Source organism: Oikopleura dioica, chromosome 2 (genome assembly GCF_907165135.1).
Source record: "Oikopleura dioica chromosome 2, OKI2018_I68_1.0, whole genome shotgun sequence".
NCBI lineage: Eukaryota > Metazoa > Chordata > Appendicularia > Copelata > Oikopleuridae > Oikopleura > Oikopleura dioica.
In genome coordinates this window covers 7,607,813-7,627,123 of record NC_137292.1, presented here as the reverse complement: position 1 = coordinate 7,627,123, position 19,311 = coordinate 7,607,813, and the positions used below count along the sequence as shown (strand labels likewise).

General features: G+C 47.0%; 2 protein-coding genes across 5 annotated transcripts in view; one reads left to right on the top strand and one right to left on the bottom strand.

Moving 5' to 3' along the window:
• Nucleotides 1–19,263, bottom strand: LOC145698025 (uncharacterized). The gene is made up of 7 exons (XM_081775232.1): nucleotides 19,001–19,263; nucleotides 17,502–18,932; nucleotides 11,264–17,451; nucleotides 7,092–11,189; nucleotides 6,896–7,039; nucleotides 240–414; nucleotides 1–197 (listed from the first exon to the last, which is right to left on the bottom strand). The coding sequence occupies exons 1-7, from the start codon at nucleotides 19,194–19,196 to the stop codon at nucleotides 1–3; spliced, it is 12,429 nt and encodes a 4,142-aa protein (XP_081631358.1). The 5' UTR covers nucleotides 19,197–19,263.
• LOC145696939 (26S proteasome regulatory subunit 8-like) overlaps nucleotides 1–19,311 on the top strand; it is an 88,001-nt gene that overhangs the window by 55,971 nt on the left and 12,719 nt on the right. The window lies entirely within an intron of this gene.

Below are 19,311 nucleotides of genomic sequence, written 5' to 3'. Positions count from 1 at the left end.
TCATGAGATTTGAAACCATGACTCAAAATAATGAATATCAAAAATGGGTAAATCTAAAATCTTTTCCTGATCATCATCAGCGTTTTCTGTTTTGTCTCCGCCTTCATCCGCATCTTCTTCCTCTTCTTGATCTTCATTTTCTTTGCTATTTTCGTTGTTATCAGTGTTTTCTTCTTCGCCCTCTGCATCACTCATTCCTAAAAAAATCTTCAGCAATGAAAATCAAATTAAAAACTCACCTTCAGGCGGAGCATCGTCAAGTTCGATCCCATCATCATCATCCTGCTTTGATTCTTCGTCTTGATTCTCACCGTCATCTTTTTCTTCGAAATCAACATCGTCGACTTCTGGTGCTTCTGTTTCGAAGTTCTCAGGGGGCGGCTGCGCTTGTTCGTCCGCGTTGAATTCTGACTCGTCTTGCTGATCCCTATTGGGATCTTAGATTCGTTAGACTCCCTCGTCCCCTAAGGTCACTTGCTTATCTAGATCGAGCTTTGCTCGGTCGCCGCCGTGTATTTCTCTCCATTCGGTAATTCACGCAGTTCGTGAATTAACCTCTATTTTACTCCAGCTCGAAATACAGACGTCAAAGATACTTTACTCGTTTTCTTCACTCGTCCAGATATAGAGAGCAGGCAAACTACGCTAGAAGTGGGAGATTCAGCAGAAGCTAGGATCCCTTCAGTGGTATCAGAGTAGTCCCGTTGGAGAAAAGATAAATTTTTCCGCCATCGACAACCGAAGTTTCGCAACTTGGACGCTGATTGGCCGTCAGCGGAGTCGAGGGGAACCGAATCACCAACCGCCACCGCGCCGCCGGAGAAACTCCACTCAGAGAATTTTCCGCACCACACCAACACCACCCCGAGCGAGCGCCACCGCACGAGCGCCACCACGACCCACGCGCCGAAAGTCGCGCCCACGCAACCACGCACGCACGCCGGGGAAAACCTAAAATACTGAGAAAAACATAATTCTTTCGCCACTTTTCACCAAAAATCGAGAGAAGTTTACGAAGAATCGACCCTTGGACCAGACCTTGAAATTTCGACAATCGCTGGACAGAGAAATCGTCGGGCGTTTGCGCAAAAGGCACCTCAGCTCATCATATTGCGACTTTTAGTCGCAGTATTTTCTGAGGGCCTGAAAGGTAATCCAAGGCCCATAAACCCTTACTGCCGATATATTTCGAGCTATGGCGGCGAACAAATCACTGCTAGAAACCGTCACCGAAATAAGAAGCATAAACGATCGAGTAAACTACCTCGAAGAACAAGTGCGAAATGACGAATCACTAAAGCCAAGCCTAGAGCCCTTGATCACAGAAAGCAGAGTAAAATTAGAACAGCTCAGTACAACGCTTCTTACCTGCGAGCTCGATCAAGGAAAAGACTCTACGAATGCGACAATGAGAGAAGAAGCATGGGTGGCCACTACCTGGTCTCGTCACGTCCAAGACTTGCCGAAGCTGGACGCCGCATGCAACACATCTTTCAACACCTTCTTGGGCAGAGCCGACATTTATCACCGCGCCTACGTCCGCGACAGACCTTCACGTGAACAGCCTTTCATCGCAGCAGTGTACAGCCACTTCGACTTGAACATCGAACGCTCACTTGGAACCGAATTTCTGAATTGTCAAGACTGGAAATCGGCCAAGGCGCTGCTAGAGAAATCATTCGCCGCGAAGAGTCACTACTTACTGAAGCTAAGCGAAGTTTTCGACGTCGAATACGACCATTCGAAGCCGTTTGCACACTACACCGCCAACGTCTTGCAAAAGATGAACGAGGCGAAGCAAGCGACTTTGAACTCTTACCGACAAGAGAAGTCAGCCGACGCCGGGGTCGATGAAATATTTGACATATTCTCGACGATGATGCTGTACTTGAATCTTAGGAAAGAAGAACCAGACGTTTTCAACGCAATCCTTCCAAGCCTATCAAAAGTTTACGATATCAACGAACTCTGCCGTCTCGCCCAATCCACAAGACAGAATCGAGTTGACAGCGCGACCGTCTCCCAGCACTTCAACAGAAATAAGAACAAAAAGAAGAAGAATGCTAAGCGCGCCAGCAACGATTCTAAGGATGGGAAAGACGATAAACAACCAGAATCCAAGAAGATAAATACGACTAAGAACGTTGAAGATTTCCAACCATTCGACGTTCACTTTTACACAGTGAAGAAGAAGCGACCAGGAAAGGCTTATTTCGCTTCGGCTACCATCATTACGGGCTCTAAAAGTTTTGACGTATCGATGGAAGTCGACAGCGGAGCCGAGTCCTCCTGTCTGTCCGCTGCTTACGTTCCCGACGAATTTCTCCAGATGCTGAAGCCCTGTCCCTTCAAGGTCACCGGTTTCAGCCCAAATATTCCCGCCGAGCAGCCGATGGGTATCCTTCCCTGCCGCTTATCATTCAATGGTGGCCCTGCATTCTCCCTGAATCTCACCATTATGCCAGGCAGTAAATACCCAAGTCTACTGGGCCGCGATATACTAGAGAATGCGATGACGGACAGCTTCACAGTCGACAATAAGAATCGTACTCTCTCATTTTGCTACAACGAAGCCTTCACACAAACTGAGACTCAAGTGGTGAAGCTGGACGGAGTGAAGCGGACCAAAATCAAGAAATACTTGACTACTAGATCAGCGGTCAAGGATAGCGATCGATCCCGCACTCAACCGCCACCAAAAGTCCCAAAGCTGGACGCACCTAACAAGAACGCAGCCAGGTGCCCCATTCAGCTAGCGAAGCAAAAACTCGGAATTACCCTACCAGCAAACGCCGACCCGGGGCAAAAGAAGGTGGTCGCCGAGCTGTGTTTGGATTTCGACGACAGATTCGGCTGCGACGGTCAAAAATGGGTGAATTCCCATTCGAGATCGAAATCCCGACTGATGGTACGAGTCGAAACATCAGTCAACACCCTATTCCGCAAGCTTTTCATGGCCAGGTCACTGATCACATCTCCGAACTGCTCGATACGAAAATAATAGAAGAGATCAAGGACCAGAAAGGGTTTAATAGCCCCGTTCTGCCAATCCCTAAGAAATCTGGGGAAATGCGCTTCTGCATCAACTACAAGAACAGCTTGAACAAATGCCTCTCCGACAAATCCGACCCATATCATCTTCCGAGCATGGAGGATACGATCGCGAACATTGGACCGGGCAACAAGTATTTCGCCACAGTTGATTTGCGGAGCGGATATTGGCAGTGCCCTATTAAGAAAAGCGATAGGTATAAGACTTCCTTCCAGTGGGGTGGGAAATCTTACGCCTTCTGCAGATTACCTTTCGGTTATCGATGCTCGGGGAATATATTCTCGCGCGTCGTAAACACGATTCTCGACTCAAGCCCCACCAGGAAGAAGATGCTTTCTTATATCGATGACATAGTATGTTTTGGGAAGTCTTTCAGCTGCTATTACAACACTCTCCGAAACCTATTCATCGCGCTCCGCAAGTTTAACGCTAAACTCAAGGGCGAAAAGTGCTCTTTCCTACAATCAGAAGCTCACTTTTGGGCCGAATCATCAACGAAGAAGGAATCAAACCGGACCCTGCGCAAGTCTCCGCCCTTCGTCAGATGAAACCCCCACGCTCCCAAAAGGAGTTAGCTTCATTAATCGGGTCATTGAATTGGATCCGAGGTTTTCTAGAAACAAAAATGGGCGAAGCTATTTCATCCGGTTGCTTCTCGAGCAGAATGAAACCCATAAACGATGTTCGAAATTCGGCGAACGAAACAAATTGTTTCAAGTGGACCAAAGAAGCGGATTTGGCGCTCAAGGAAATTCAACGACGACTCTCCGAGACTCCTGTCATAAGCTTTCCTAACTTTGACGAGTCTTTTCACCTCTACACAGACGCGAGCCTGTACGCAGCGGGTGGTGTTCTGCTACAAGAGTATGGCGGGAGAGTGCACCTAGTAAGCGCGATTTCCCACACCTTCAACAAAGCTGAAAGAAAATGGAACACTTCAGAAAAGGAAATGTTTAGCATTGTCTGGTGCTGCGAGCGACTGGAAAAGCTCCTGAAAGGTAGATTCTTTCAGATTCACACAGACCACAGATCTTTGATCTTCCTACACAAAAAGAAGTTCAAGAATTCTAAAATAAGCCGATGGCAAAGCCGATTGGAAGAATTCGATTTTCACATTGTCTACATCAAGGGATCAGAAAATCAATTCGCCGATTTTATGAGCCGCAGACCTGGCGAGGACGACAAATCACTTGGATACGACTCTGAGTTTCCCGTTGGTCGCGAGTACGAAATCGACAAGAATTCACCAGTACGTGTCTTCGTCCCTTTCTGGAACGAAAATCAGTTTCCGGAGAAAATCACTTTATCAGAGGTGAAGATACATAAGGTAAACGTCAAGGCTATCGCGGCGCCAATGGAGATTCCGTTGGTGTCAGCGAATTATAATAACATTCTGGACTATCAAAGGGAGGACTCTGCTCTGAGTGCAATCATCACTTTTCTGGAATCTGGTAAGGAGCCACTGGACATAAAATCGCTGGTGAAGGACTCCGACCACCGACAATCGTCTCTACTCAAGATGGAAAAAGCTCTGTTCCTGGATAACACTACCGGGTGCTTGATGTGTCAATTCAAATCTGGCGCGCGGGCGGTGGTACCGGAAGCGGTAAAAAGTCACTTTCTCTTTCTAGCTCACGACTTGTCCGGTCATCTGGGCGAGCCGCGGACTTTAGAGCGATTAGAGGACGTTTGGTGGCCTTCATTTCAAGACGATGTTTCTAACTACGTCCACAGCTGCGTCCCTTGCCTACGCAGAAAAGGATCTGCTGGAACTCGTACCAAACCGCCACTTGGAACCCTTCGTCGTGGAAAAACAGCTGGCGAATCGATTCAGATCGATTTCGCTTGTATGCCTCCCGCTGGCGGATTCAAGTATTATTTGGTGGTGGCGGACACTTTCTCTCGCTACACTTGGTGCATTCCGACGCGGTCCGACACTGCTATCCGCGCTGCAAAAGCGCTCATCTACAAGGTCTTCCTTCCCATGGATTTCTTGCCGAAACATCTACACAGTGACAGAGGTACCCACTTCTGCGCAAGCGTGATTGACGAAATGTGTAAGCTTAACCAGATAAAACATACAATAAGTACCGCATTTCACCCTCAATCAAACGCTTTCGCAGAAAGAGCGAATCGGACTATCAAAAACAGTCTATTCTGCATGGTCAACTCATCTTCCGGTCGAAAAACTTGGGCCGACTGCGTTCCCCACGTGATGCGCGCGCTCAATAGTGTGAAAAACAAAAGCACGAAAATTTCACCGCGAGAAGTTTGGTTTGGCCGAAAAAGTACTTTCACCCACTCTACTGGCGCAGAAATGACAGCGGAAACACCTCAGGTGTTTGGTCTCAATGTTGGAGCTTTAGCGAAATCGGCGGAAGCCATTGTGAAAACTGCGATGGAAGCTGCTGACCGAGCCATGGAGCACAGGCTGAAAAACGAGCCTAAGCCGAGACCAATCCCGCTGGCGCTGTCGTGTACATTAAGCGAGAAAACCTGACCGACGCTAAAAGCAAGAAGGAACGCTGGGTAGGTCCCCTGAAAGCCGTTTCGAGCAACGACTGGGTCGTCATGGTCGAAGATAAAAAGGACAACGTGATTTCATCCATCGAGAACACGTGGTTCACGCCGCAGAACGAAATCACGACTTACGCTGGATTGATTACTACGAGGCCGAGTACGTATTCCCACATTTAACCGAAATCGTTAAGTCGAAAGTCCCACAAAATCGCCTGTTCCTACTTCCAAACCGATGGAAAAGTCCGGGTCGAAGTCGCATGGGGGAGGAAATCTTCTCAGGTCGCGTCGACTCCGATGGTTGCTATGGAAAAACCGCCAAGATCATCTCTATCACCTATTTTGGAAAGTAGACGCCGATTGGACATGGAAAATCTGGGAGATACAACCGCTACATCTATTTTGGACTCGTCGGTAGCTCCAGCCGAGCCGTCAGATCGCTGGTACTCTGGTGGTACTCTTTATGAAACTGCCGAGGACATGTCAGCTGATGCTACAGTGATTTCGGAGGTTGCTGCGCCCGACAATAGCCATATGTCAGTCGATAAACAAAATTCAACAGTAGTTGAGGGCTCAGCAACTGAAAACAGCAAGAAAAGAACCCGTCCAAAGTCTTCACCAGATCGTCAATACTCAGCCGGCGCCGATCCGAATGCGACTTTAACCGAAGTTGGAGCAGCTCATCTCCCGAAACATACAAAACGAGCACACCGTGAAACGAGGCCCGTCGAACCTCTAAACATCGGCACAAACTCGGGTCAGTCATACGACTAAGCGCAAGTACTGCCCCACTCAGGTCCCCTATTCATCGACCGGGGCCTGAAAAGGTACGGAAATTATCACAGTTTACCGTCGCCGACGTATTTTGAGTTCTTCTACATGTGCAGCTACTCCTTCATGTCATCACCGCTCGGACATCACGAAAACTTCGCATCTGATTCAAGCTTTTTCCCAAAAAGGGTTTTTAACGCGAATCAGACTGCCTCGACGTTTCGAACCTGCCATGTTACTCATCTTACGCTTATACTCCTGCAAAAATCACACACTTTGGCCTTAGAGGACGTTTCAGTCTCATGGGGGTATTGGGATCTTAGATTCGTTAGACTCCCTCGTCCCCTAAGGTCACTTGCTTATCTAGATCGAGCTTTGCTCGGTCGCCGCCGTGTATTTCTCTCCATTCGGTAATTCACGCAGTTCGTGAATTAACCTCTATTTTACTCCAGCTCGAAATACAGACGTCAAAGATACTTTACTCGTTTTCTTCACTCGTCCAGATATAGAGAGCAGGCAAACTACGCTAGAAGTGGGAGATTCAGCAGAAGCTAGGATCCCTTCATCCCCCTGATCGTCCAATTCTTCATCGGATGGGCCTTCTTCCGGGCCGTTTTCTTCTGGTTCAGCTTCAGGAAGCGTTTCATCTTTTTCGTTGTCAGCTCCATCCGCTAGGCCATCATCTTTCGCTTGAAGCTCCTTAAGATTAAAAAAGTTAACAAGACTGGATTCTTTCAAAAATAATAGTTACCTGAGTTTGCTCTCGCTCGTCGCCCTTTCCGTCTTCTTCTCTATTTTCTTTGTTTTCCTCGATCTCGTCTCGATCGTCTTCGTCACCCCAAACCTTTTCGTCCATTTTATCAGCCAGATTTTCGTCTCCGAGGTCGCCCATTTCATCTTCAAGGGGTTCCTCTTCTTCTTCTTGAGCTTCATTCTCGTCTTGATCTTCGACATCCTCTACATCGTCGGCATCGTCCATTCCGTTCTCCATGTCGATTCCTTCACCTCGATCTTGGTCTTTCTCATTTCTCTCGGCTTTAGAATCGCCTGGAAGAGGATCGTCAAGGTCTTCTTCGTCGAATTCTTCAGTGACATCGTTTGTACCGGCTTCCCCTCCGCCAGCGCCGCCTCCGCCGATCTCCTCGCCTTCTTGCTCCAAAACATCGTCGGCAATGTCTTCGGGGAGACAAAAACCGCGGCTGAGCACGAGAAAAGAGATAGTTGTAAGCTGATCTAGCAAGGCAAAGTTAAACTGTTCCATTTGCTTGAAATAGGAAAGCATCGACTTGGAAAGTTGAATCCAAGGATGAACAAGGCTTGTGATAAAAACTGACAACTCGGGGCAATTTCCGTTAACGCTTCTGAAAAACTCGCAAAAGTTAGAAAACACGTCATTTGAGAGGGTGAAGGACTCGAGCATATTTGCCAAAAGTCCTTGCTGCTGAAATAACTTCTCTGGCGCCCCTCCTTCTGACTGGATTTTAACGAGTTTCTGGAAAGCAAATGTGATTTCGGCAAAGAACTTGTTCAGCTTTTGGCTGCAGTCGGTAAGTCGTGTCTCGGACGAGCTCTGTTCGTTGATCACTTGCTCTGTCATCAAGACGCTTCCTTCGAGTTTTCGAATGGCAGCAAAGAACAAATTGAGATCTTCTATGCTACGATTGGAGGTTTGGTGGATTTGCCGCACTTCCTCTAGTATCGGAAGTTCTTTGTTGTACAATGGTCGGAAATAATTTTGGATCAGCTGTCGGACTCGGTTAGCTCGGTCGATGTGATTGTCAGTCTCGCTCGTGCCAAGCGCTCCTTTCAGTTCCTCGCATTTTCTTCTCATTTGAGAAAGGAAATCATGAATTTGTCGAAGCTGCGGAAGCGTAAGTTTTCCGATAGATGGAGCGTCGTTGATGTCCAATCTTGAGGTGGAAATCTCTTCGGGGGCAGAATCAAGATACAACAATACATTCGCGATTGCAAAGATCATATTCGATAATCTTCCCGAGAGCACACCATATTCAGCTTCCAGATCCAAAAACGTTCCTGTTTCTGCGACTTTGTAAATTTGTTCTAATTTGCTGACTTGTCTTTCGAGAGAATTTCGGTTTTGGGCAATAGTCTTGGAAACTGCTGCAAGGTGGAAGGTGTAGCCGATGAGCCGATCAGACTCATTTTTGCTAACCGCTTTGTCTGGATGCTTTTTAGCCTCATTCACATCGAGTAACTTTTGAACAAGGCGGTTTTTGGAAAGAGTTTCGCTTTCAATGTAAAACCAGTCGGAAATTATTGTCTCTTCTCTGGAGCGATTGAGGCCGCGTTTGAAGCTGAGACCGGCCTCTTTCGTGAGTGAGAATAAATCGAAGAGGGCTCGTCGCTTCTTTGTAAGCAAAGACTTGACCATTTTGATTCTTTTTTCTCGGTCGCCATCGCTAGGGATTTTCTGAGTTTCGCAAGCGAGCTCATCAAAGCGCTCTTTTATGTCTTGAGTTGTTTCTAAGATTTCGGCAGTGAATTGGGCGTTGAACTTCTCGAATCGAGCTGTTGCAGCTTTGGAGTAGTTGTTCATTTTGGGTATAATTCGCGGATGCTGGGAGAGAACGTCTCCTTCAACTGAAAATTCCACAGGTTCGTTTTTCTCAAGCGGAATGAAAATCTCCACATTTTGAACTTGTGGAAGTCTGATAGATTCATGGTCGACTTTGAAGAGCTCAACGGCCGTCCTGTCGACCAAACTTTCTTTTAGTTTTTTGACGAATTTGAAGAGTTGTCGTCTGATCTTCGTGGCGGCTTCTTTTCTCGCGTAGAAGTTGATGTCTTTCCAGCGCTGAATGGCGACAAATTCTTTGAGTTCTTTCTCGATTGAGTTTTTGACTGCATTTGTCTGTTTCAAAATGTTGGGCATGAACTGTTGGTAAAATGAGCAGATATTTTCGATGAGCAGTTTCGTGAACGGTTTTTCCACGATTTTGGCGACGCGGCGAAGTAGACTGATGCGCCTTGCGAAGTTGGCGCAGTTGGCGCTGCTCAAAAACGAAGTGCACATGAGTCGGATATTTTCCTCGCTTGAGTCCTCCGCTGTCGCCACTCTCCAGATTTCAGGAAAGAGGTGGTTTGACTTCTGTGCTTCGAGATTGATCGACGTCTCCAGGATCGCCTTCCACTGATGAAGCTCACGTTTTCGCCATTCGACGACCATGTTCCAAAGAGCATCTGTTTCTGTTTGCAGAGATAGGCGTTTGGGCGCGTTTTGATGCCAGTCATTGACTCGGGAAAGCACCATCTCAATGCCTGTGCAAAGCGAAATTACTGGCGCAAAAAGCGGCAACTCCAAAACTTTCGCCGTCATTTTGCGAATGGAAACTAGTGTGGGATGGTCGTCAAACTGAACTTGAAGCTCTGAAACGCGCTCGTCCAGTGCTCTCAAGGGGGCACACACTGAAGCAGCTTCTTTTGGATTTGCGCGCCGGTAAACGTCGGAATCGGAGTCCACAAAAGCGTCGATCTCGTCGAAGTGGTGTTTGTCCTTGATCAGAGGCGGAACTATCACGTGATCACATTCGATCATGCTTTCTGGATCGTTGAAAATTCGAATGAGCTGGAACTTGTTCGCCGATTTGACCGCGCTGTTGACGTTCAAATCAGTTTTCAAAAACAGCTCTACAATTTTTGCGAAATTCTCAAGCTCGCATTCCTTGGCTGCTTTTGGTCCTTCCGCTTCTGATTTGAACTCATTGTCGCTTTGGAAGAACTCGTGATACTCCTGTTCTTCCTCTTCCATTTGTTCCTCTACACTTTGACCGAGGTCGATGTTTTTGAATTTGAATTGAGACTCTTCCTCTGCTTTTCGCGCTTCGATTTCTTCTTTCTTTGCTAGCCACTGATTGACAAAATCGTTTATTGCTGAACACAAATTCTGCTGTTCGAACACTTCTGCTTCGTCAAATCGTACAAGAGACGCTTCAAGAGAAGGTTCTATCGAAGAAACATGATCCTCTTTTTCCTCAGACGAGGATACAGTTGCAAGCTGTTTCGCGATGATTTGCTTTGCTACATAAACCAAGCTGGTGACTAGATTCGAAATGGGAACAACAATGTCTGGATACCAAACAAATCGATGCAAAATGCTCAAGAAGCCGGAACAAGACAAGATTAAATTTTCATTGACGCTGTTGCCTGAATTATCCTCCATAGTTGGAATCACAGTGTGGTCGATGAAGTCGACAACCACTTGCCGCAGTTGGAGATACTCATCGTGGGCAGCTCTGATACCCACTTTGGACGCGAGTACTTTAAGTTGGTTTTCGTTCAGATCGTCGCTCTGTTTCTGAATTTGGAGTGTTCTGCTTTCGAAGACAAGACCAGTATTGTGTTTGATGAATGTGAGCGCCTGCTTCAGATCTTCGAGATAGGCAGCCATTGCTTGACTTGACGAGTGTTTGAAATTAGCTTCTATGACTGGATCAATCGTGGGCATTGCTCGTAGAGGCGCAAGCGCATTCAAAATCGAGTTCAGCTCACCAGTTAATTCGCTAGATGATTTTGGCTCAGCGAATGTCATGTTTCGCCAAGCACGGGCGGAAGTGAGCTTGAATCGTTCCCTGAATTGTTCGTAATGGCCGATAGGAACGAGAGTCAGCAGCCCAAATCGGTTTGACTTCCATTCAACTTCGTTACCGAAAATACTGTCTGCGAAACATTTGAATCCCAGCTGGCCTTTTGCCTGGTAGTTCAACATCTCCGGATTTGAACAAATGTAGGCCATGATAGACACATCCGAAGGGATGTAGGAAGACTCGATCGACTGTGAAATGTAAGCAAGGTTGGCGAGAAGTTGGCCGGGTATTCGCGCATTCGAATCCTTGCGATTAATTTTTTCTCCAAATGAAAAACGTGAAGATAAAACAAAAAGGGATGAATAGAACAATTATCGACATTTTCGGGCTCTTCGATGGCAATTTTCCCGATGTCGCTGATCATTTCTCCAGGAATCCCATGTTCGAGAATGGATAAAAGTTGTATCAGGCTTCTTGATGCGACAAATTTACTTGGTTCGTCGTTGAGAGCTTCAACGATGCTGGATAACTTGACTAATTCGTCGAATTCTAGTTGGCTTTTGAAAGGAGAGACCGAATTCAAAGTGGGAGACTCCAAAACATCGCTTGTTATGAAACGGTCGCTGGAAATAAAGGCTTTCAACGTGACAATCTCTGTTCGAATAAGCTTGAATTCTTCGCTGTCCAACTCTGCATCATACTGTTCTAAAAGTTGGAGGAGCCATCTTGCGAAGAAAGGCGCAAGCGAAAGATCCTCAGGTGTTACTCTTCGAATTAAATAAATAAAGTAGTAGAGAGTTATCAGTTTCGTCTCATTCTCAAAGAGAAACTGCTTGGTAAACAGTCCAAGAACAGTTCCGATTACTGGACTCATCAATCCTATTCGTGCTTTGTCGCCTCGTTCCCGCAGTGCTCCCAGTAAAGTTCCGCTCTTGAAATTATGTTTTCTGTCGATTTCCACGGGGTCGTTGTTCATCCAGTCCGCGAAACGGGTAGTTATAAAACCTTGAAGATCACTGCAGAATGTCCAACTACTCGCTTTTTCCAGTATTTCTGCTCTTTTCTCTTCCCGGTTCGAGAACTCGCTGGACCCAATAAACGCGCTGAAGATCTCTTCCTTCCTCATCAGTTGCATTAGCTCACGAGAGACGATTTGTTTAAAACTGAAGCGCTCCTTGTATCGAGGAATTTCAAGTTGCTGCTCGAATTGTGGTGCGATCTCCGTGACAATGTGCCATTCTAGAGCTTTGAAGAGCGAAGGAATCGATTCGAGTAGGGAAGCAGGCGCCGCGGGAGCAACAATCGGAAGATTTACTGAAACAGCTTCGACACTGGAAGTTTCGCTCGAGCGTTTGAGAAGAAGAAGGCAATGTTGAAGAGCTGAGTTGAAGGCATTTTTTTCTGAGCTTGCGCAAGCGCGCTCGATGGAATAGCGACGACAACCGCTGAAAAAGATGCCGGCGAATTTTTTGTGAGTTCGACTATCACTTGAAAGTGATTGATAAAGTGACTTGGCAATTTCTTGATCTCGGCAGTGAGTGGCTCCGATAGAAAGGTGCTCGAAAGGTTGGCGCTCGTGCATGAAAATTTCGACACCCCGGTTTCGTAGCGGACGAGAGAGTTCGCCGTAAAATGGGTCGACAAGTATGAAGAGTCGGAACTCGGGATGAGGACGGATAGTCACGATTTTGCCATTGACGTTTCCTCGCTCGATGATCGATAAAGTACCGTCGGGTTCTAGAAGGGAGTTCAGTCTGTCCAGCAGCGCGTCTGAAGCCTGGTTCGCGTTGTCAAGCACCAGCCAGTCGCCTTGTTCGACCGCTTTGACAAGGTCAGAGTCCACCCATCGGAAACTACCTCGATCGGAATGGCGCTGATCTTTCAGTAGACTTCTTAATCTTTCGATTGATGTTCGAAGTTGCTCGTTTTTGGAAATGCTGCGTTTCAGTATTGACTCGATTCTTGAAAGAACATTTGCTGCGTTTTCCGTTTTTTCATCAAGGAGCTTCATCAATTCGAGGATTGACTCTTCATGAATTGAATTCGAATTTTCGTTGATGTTGAGCAAGTCTCGGACTTTTCCGCGGAAGATATCAAATGCACTTTCGTATGTTTCTTCGAAATTATATTGTTCAAAAGCGCCAAGTAAATCAGTCACATCCGTCGCCGGTGAAAGAGACATTAGTCGCAGTCGCTGACGAGTTAGATCGGCTGCTAGTTGGACCAAGGTACTTTTTCCGCTTCCAGCTTCTCCGACGAGCTGGACCATCCACCCATGTTGAGTCGCCAGTAAAATGTCTTCCAGCACTTTTCGTTCGGTTAAATTCAGCACCGGCGGTGGAAGAGACGTAACTTGACGGCGCGCGTATCGAACATGATTTTCCGAGACTCCGAATCGGACAGAATCTGCGCTCGTTTCTTCATATTCTTTTATGTCTTTAGTAACGGTAGATGGGGAGAGACGATCTTGACTCTCAAGTTCAGGTAAAGACAGCCATTTTTCAAAGATATCTTCTAACATTTTTGCGTCTGCTTTATTTCTAAGCCTCGAAATGTAAATGAGATTAAACGCTCTTTCCAAACTTATTCCAGAGCCGAGTAATTCGACGAATCTTCTTATGTCTCGGAGATTGAGCTCTGCACGGAGCGAAGTGTATTCCAAATACTTGCAAGCTTCGTTATTAGCGTGGACGATGGCGATAAGCATTGCTCTCGTGGCTTTTGCATCTCGGTAAGTTGGAGCATTTTGAACCGGATTCAAAGCGAGTGTGCGAGATAACTCAACAGCTTCAATTTCTTCACGGAATTTGTCGAGAAATTCTTTGTCGAAATGGTCGAGCTTCATACCAGCAGGGCAAACATCTGGACCAGTGGCATAGACGATGTTTACTAAGTCCAGCCAAGTGAGCTCGTTGCAGTAAACTCTTGTGAAGCGATTCACAAATGATTTTGGTAGTCCTTTTCGTCCTCCGCCTTGTACTCGGGGATTTTGACAGGCGAAGAAGCGACAACCTTTACCAGATATTTGGAAAGTTTTGTTGAGTTCAGGCACAAATAGTTCCCCTCGATGATCAAAAACCGAGTTCAGACCCTCCAAGACCGGTTGAGAAGCGAGATTCAACTCGTCCAAGATCACCCAGTGTCCGTACTTGAGAGCAATCAGCAGCGGCCCATCTTTCCATTCAAACTGACCTCCCTGACCACCTTCGACCGGCAAATCAGCGCCAAAAAGGTCGGATACATCCGTTTGCTCCGACAAATTAATACGGGTCACTTGATAGCCGCACATTGAAGCTAAACTCGCAACAATTGATGTTTTTCCGACGCCTGGCGATCCTTCAAGGAGAATCGGGCGAGGAAGGAGAAGAGCGCGGCCGATTCTGGTTGTCGACGCAGCAACGGACGAAGTTCGAATGAAATTGGGATGTTTGGGTTCAATTGGGCCCGGCGCCACTGGAATCAAGCCGCGAAGACATTGCGGCTCGTTGAAAACTAAAACTGATTCGCTTGAAGTTCCGTCTTCAAAATACTTCCCTATGATTTCGGAAAGTTTTCTTTCCAGCCTCATTTTCACACTTTCGACTTGATCAACAGCAAGATCGAAGCCGGAACATCCGATCGAGTCCAAGTGCACAGCTCTGCAAGCGTCGAAGAAGATTTCTCCAAAAGAATGCCGCTCGTTATCGACCCGTTCCACCATCGCATTGATAAACTCCGCGTAGGCCAACGCATCTCGAACAGAGAAGACCACTTGTTGTCCGACCGTCGAATCTTGTTTGAGAATTTGGACAAATTCCCAAATCGCGGCTGAGATCTTCTTCGCCGTTGCTTTTCTTTTTAGCGCGTTTTGGATGATTCGAGCAAACTCTTCTTCCGTATCCGGTGGTTCGCACCAGATCTCTGTCATTCGATTTCTCAACGCGGGCGAAAGTTCTTTCTTTCCATAATCACCGCCTGGATTCATCGTCCCAACGAACTGGAAACCCGCACTTGCTGTTAAGACATCCAAGGCAGAATCCTTGTCGGCAACGTCGACAATCCCTTTTTCTGCCAAAACGAGAGTCCTTTCTCTCTCCAATACTGAGTTCAATCGTTCGAGAACTGAGTCGTCCGCCAGTGAAATCTCGTCAACGAGGAGAACGCTTCCATTTTTCATCGATTCAACGAGCGGTCCATCGCTCCACTTGAAAAGCGCTTTCGAGGCTGTGTCGGTGAAATCTTTTTCACGAACGGGTCTCAACCCGCCAAGAAAATCGCTAGCTTCAGTTTGCTGGTGACAGTTCATAATGCTTAACCCTTGTGGTGAGAGCAACTGGACAATCGTTGTTTTTCCACAACCGGTTGGCCCGACGAGCAGAATAGGCTCATTGAATTTGAGACATCTCTCAAGCAAAATAGCCATCCGTCGCGACTTCTCGCCCCAGTAAAATCGTTTTAGAACTTTTTCTTGGGCCGCGTTTTGTCTCGTTCGTTCGATGATTCCATCCCCTTCAAGTCGATTTTGTGAGAAAATTTCATCGTCCGTTCCTAATTTTCGGCGGAAGACGCGTTCCAAAACCTCCTTTACTTTTTCTGATTCAATTTTGCTTCTGCAACGTCCTCCGAGGAGAAAGTAACCGTCAAGAGCCAAGTGCAGATCCCAGTCGTTATATTCCATTTCTTTCTCTTTCGAGTACCTGTCCGCCCATCGGAAGAGATCTCGCAACGTTGCATACGAATTCTTGCCGCCAAAAACATCAGAATCTCTTCTCAACTTTCGAAGCTCAGAAACAGCTTCGACCAGTAATTTGGACTTTGAGAGCGGAAGGTCGCACTTTTCGGCGACGATGACTTCGAGTTCGTTGTTGGGCAGTTCAGAGAATTCCATTTGAACGAATCTGTTTGTGAATGCGCGCGAAAGTTGTTTTCTTCCACCATAGACGCCCGCTGGATTCTGGGCTCCGAAGAGTTGGAAGCGAGGATGTGCTTTGATTACTTCTCCTGTTTCGGGAATGAAGAGCTCGCGGTTGTCATCCAGAACTCGGTTCAGAGCTTCGAGAACATCTGCCGGCGCCAGGTTGAGCTCATCGAGCAAGAGCCACCACCCATTTCGCATCGCTTTGACTAGAGCCCCGTGAGAGAAGACGAGTGAACCGTCGGACTTAGGTAAGTAAGAGCCAACATATTCCTGTAAGTCAGTGTGTTCATGATTATTAATTCGAATCAGTTTGTTGCCGGAAGCTTTTGCCAAGTAGCTGATCAGCGAGGTTTTGCCTGTTGAGGTTTCACCTTGAATCAGAATTGGATAATTGCGCGCTGAAATGGCGCGACTCAAGTTTCTCAAATTTTGATCGACAGTCTCTGTAATGATGAATTTCTTATCCACGAAAAGCTCTGCTTCGTCCCCTCGGTAGATGTGATAGTTTTTGATTGTGACGTGAGGTACGCCTGGGTCCGGTTGAACTAATCTCGATTTTGAACTTTTGAATTTGTATTTTTCAATCATTGCTTCTACCAGCTTCGTGGAGGAGTCGTCCAGGCCCGAGACGAAGGCCAACTGTAACGCTTGAAAAATGCCACTTGGAGTTGCTCCGAAAGCGTCCCTCGCGCATTGCAAGCAGCGGGAAAGGGTTCGTAGAGAAAACGTTGTTGCCTTGCCGCTCATGTCCCGGATGCTCTTTTCGTTGCGTATTTTTAAATAGAACTTAACGAGGTTGTTTCGAATGGCTGCTTTGTCGCGTAGACCAGGGAGATAGTGAACGACGATTTGGGAGATGTCCTGCTCGCTGTTTGCTTCTGGAACGTACAGTTCAGTGAATCGGTTTCGCAGTGAGTCCGGCAGGTCTTTTTTTGCGTAATCGTTAGCTGGATTCATTGACCCAAAGATTCGGAAGTTTGGATGAGTTATCACGGGCTCAGAAATATCCGCAATTGAAAGAGAGCCTGAATCAAGCAGTCCAGAGATTGACTCGAGCAGCTCGGCTGGGGCGAGATTGATTTCATCGAAAAGAAGCCAGTCGCCGTTTCTGACGGCTTGAACGAGTTCGCCCTCGACAAAAGCGAAGGAAATTTGCTTGTTTCGTATCCGCACATCGGCATCTTCTAACAATGCTGCGAATTTGCTCCAGTCGCTTCTCGCCGCCGCGCTCAGTTGAGTATCTTCCCCAGCGGCTTTGGTAGAAACATGTTTCATCATTGGAAGAAGCACGTCTTCGAACTGGTTTCTTTTGAAGGCGACGCCCAGTTGAGAAAGAACAGCTTCGTTCTGTGGATAGGTGTTACTCATCAGTTGATGGAAACGAGCGAATACGGGTCGCATGATTGCGGAAGCGTCTACTGGGCGGAAAGAGCCGATAAGGTCCGAAGCTTGCGATTGACGAGACATGTTCACTACTCGGAGATTGTTGCCTGTTCGCGCAGCGATGTACTGTATGCAACTTGTTTTGCCGGTTCCTGTTTCGCCGACCAGAAGAACTGGCTCTCGATTGTTGATTGCCAAGACTGCTTGCTCGATAATCCGAGAGTGGATCATCGTTGGAACCATCCCAGAGCGCTTTAGTTGTTTCTGGTCAAGTTCTCCGCTCACGCCTTAATATTTTTTATTCATTTTCATTCGTAAATATCCCACTGTTTCTCACCTATTTTCGCCCTTCCAGCGATTAATCCATTTTCTTCCGCTAATTCTGGTCTATATTTATCAAGCAGAAATTCCACCGGATCATGCGAAAGGGTATCATTTTGAAGAGCGCGAAGGGTTTCTTTGTTCGCCGAAAGAACATCCGAAATTCGCCGATAGAAAAGCGTTTTTTCTTCTCTTTTATGAAGATGTGCGGCGAAAATGTCGATCGCGTCGAGTAGCGCGTGAGCAACTTGAGTGCTACCAGAAGCAGCACTAGAACGAGCTTTTGACAGTCGCCTGGCGAAGGAAAGACAATCGCGGACTCCAAGTCGCCTGTTTAGAATTTGTCCATTTGAAGCAGCTTCGACAGCATTGAGGATTTGAACAGGAAGGGAGAGGATTTGGGGCAACAGTTCTGGAAAGTGTGCTTTGACAATTTGCTCGAGGGACTGTTTCGTGTGTTCTGGAAGAGAGACGAGATGGCACTTGACGTACAAGGAACTGCACGGGCCAGAGGAGTTTAGCGAGCTAGCGCGTTGGGTCAAAAAGAGACAGAACTCGCCGTGGGGCACGATCGGCCGACCGTGGCCAGCAACTGCGAGGACGTTGCGCTCAATCAGCTGGGCTATCAACGTGAAACAGTCGCCACCCGCCTGGTCCACGTCTTCCAAAAGTATCCATTTCCCTTCAGAGGCGGCGAGAGCGAGAGGGCCCGGGCGCCACTTGAACTGCCCGTCGCTGGCTTGAATGTACCCGCCGATAAGCGAGGCGGCATCAGTTTCCGGACTCAGCTGATAAGAAAGTAGCTCTTTTTGTGTCTGCTGCGCGATCGTATTTACCAAATGTGTCTTTCCAGTTCCAACTCCTCCTACAAGCAAGACGGGTAACTTGTGGTAGATTCCAATTGAAACTTCTCGCAACTTTTCGATTATCAAAGGCGATTTGCTCAATGGCTGCTCAGGAGAATGAAAAGAGCCAGAACGGATGGGGATACCACAGATAGAAACGAAGCCGGTTTCGGATTGAAATTCGGAAGCCAAAAGAGTCTTTTTCGTCAAATTCTTTCTTTCGGGCTCTGGCAGAAGAAATGTGGAACTTTCAGAGGAAGGATTGAGTGCACGTTTTGCGGCGTGAAAAAAGGGTTGAGTATAGTCCAAAGTGATTTTTCCGCAGCGCAGTCCAAAGATCCAGCGAATGAGCGATTCATTCAGCTCGCCAGAGTAAGAATCGAGCAGTTCCGCCCATAGGGGAGAGTGGCGGAGATATAGCTCGCGAAGGAGAAAGAGAAAGTCAAGGTCAGCGTTTGAGGAGAGCTTCTGTTTCTTACTGGAAGGCGGATTCAAATTTCGAGAGGGACTGAACTCGATTTCTAGGTTGTAAGGCAGGCCTTGGCGGAAACACTCTATTGCCAATTGGAAGGCATCAACTTTCAGCAGCGAGGTAATGGCACCTAGAGTTATATGCATTAGGATGATAATACAGAGATGAATTCATTTAAATTTTCTTGGACTGTCTTACATTGAGAAGAAAAGAGGCGGACAAGTTTGGGCAAAGGCAGCTTTTGAAGAACCTTACGAATTTCCTTTCTGTTTTCTTTTGTCCATCCCATTTTCGAGAGCAGGGGATTTCCCTTTGCTACTTTTTCTAAACGCTTCCATGGGAGCTGGATTTCGCCCCCACGGACGCATTTTTCTTCGATTTCGGTTACCACCATCAAGACATTTCCCTTTTTTGGAAAGCTCACAATCTAAGCTCATTTAGAAATTATACGCGGAGTTTTTAACAATCTTTCATCCTGCATATCCCTGCAAGAATTCAAAACAATCCAA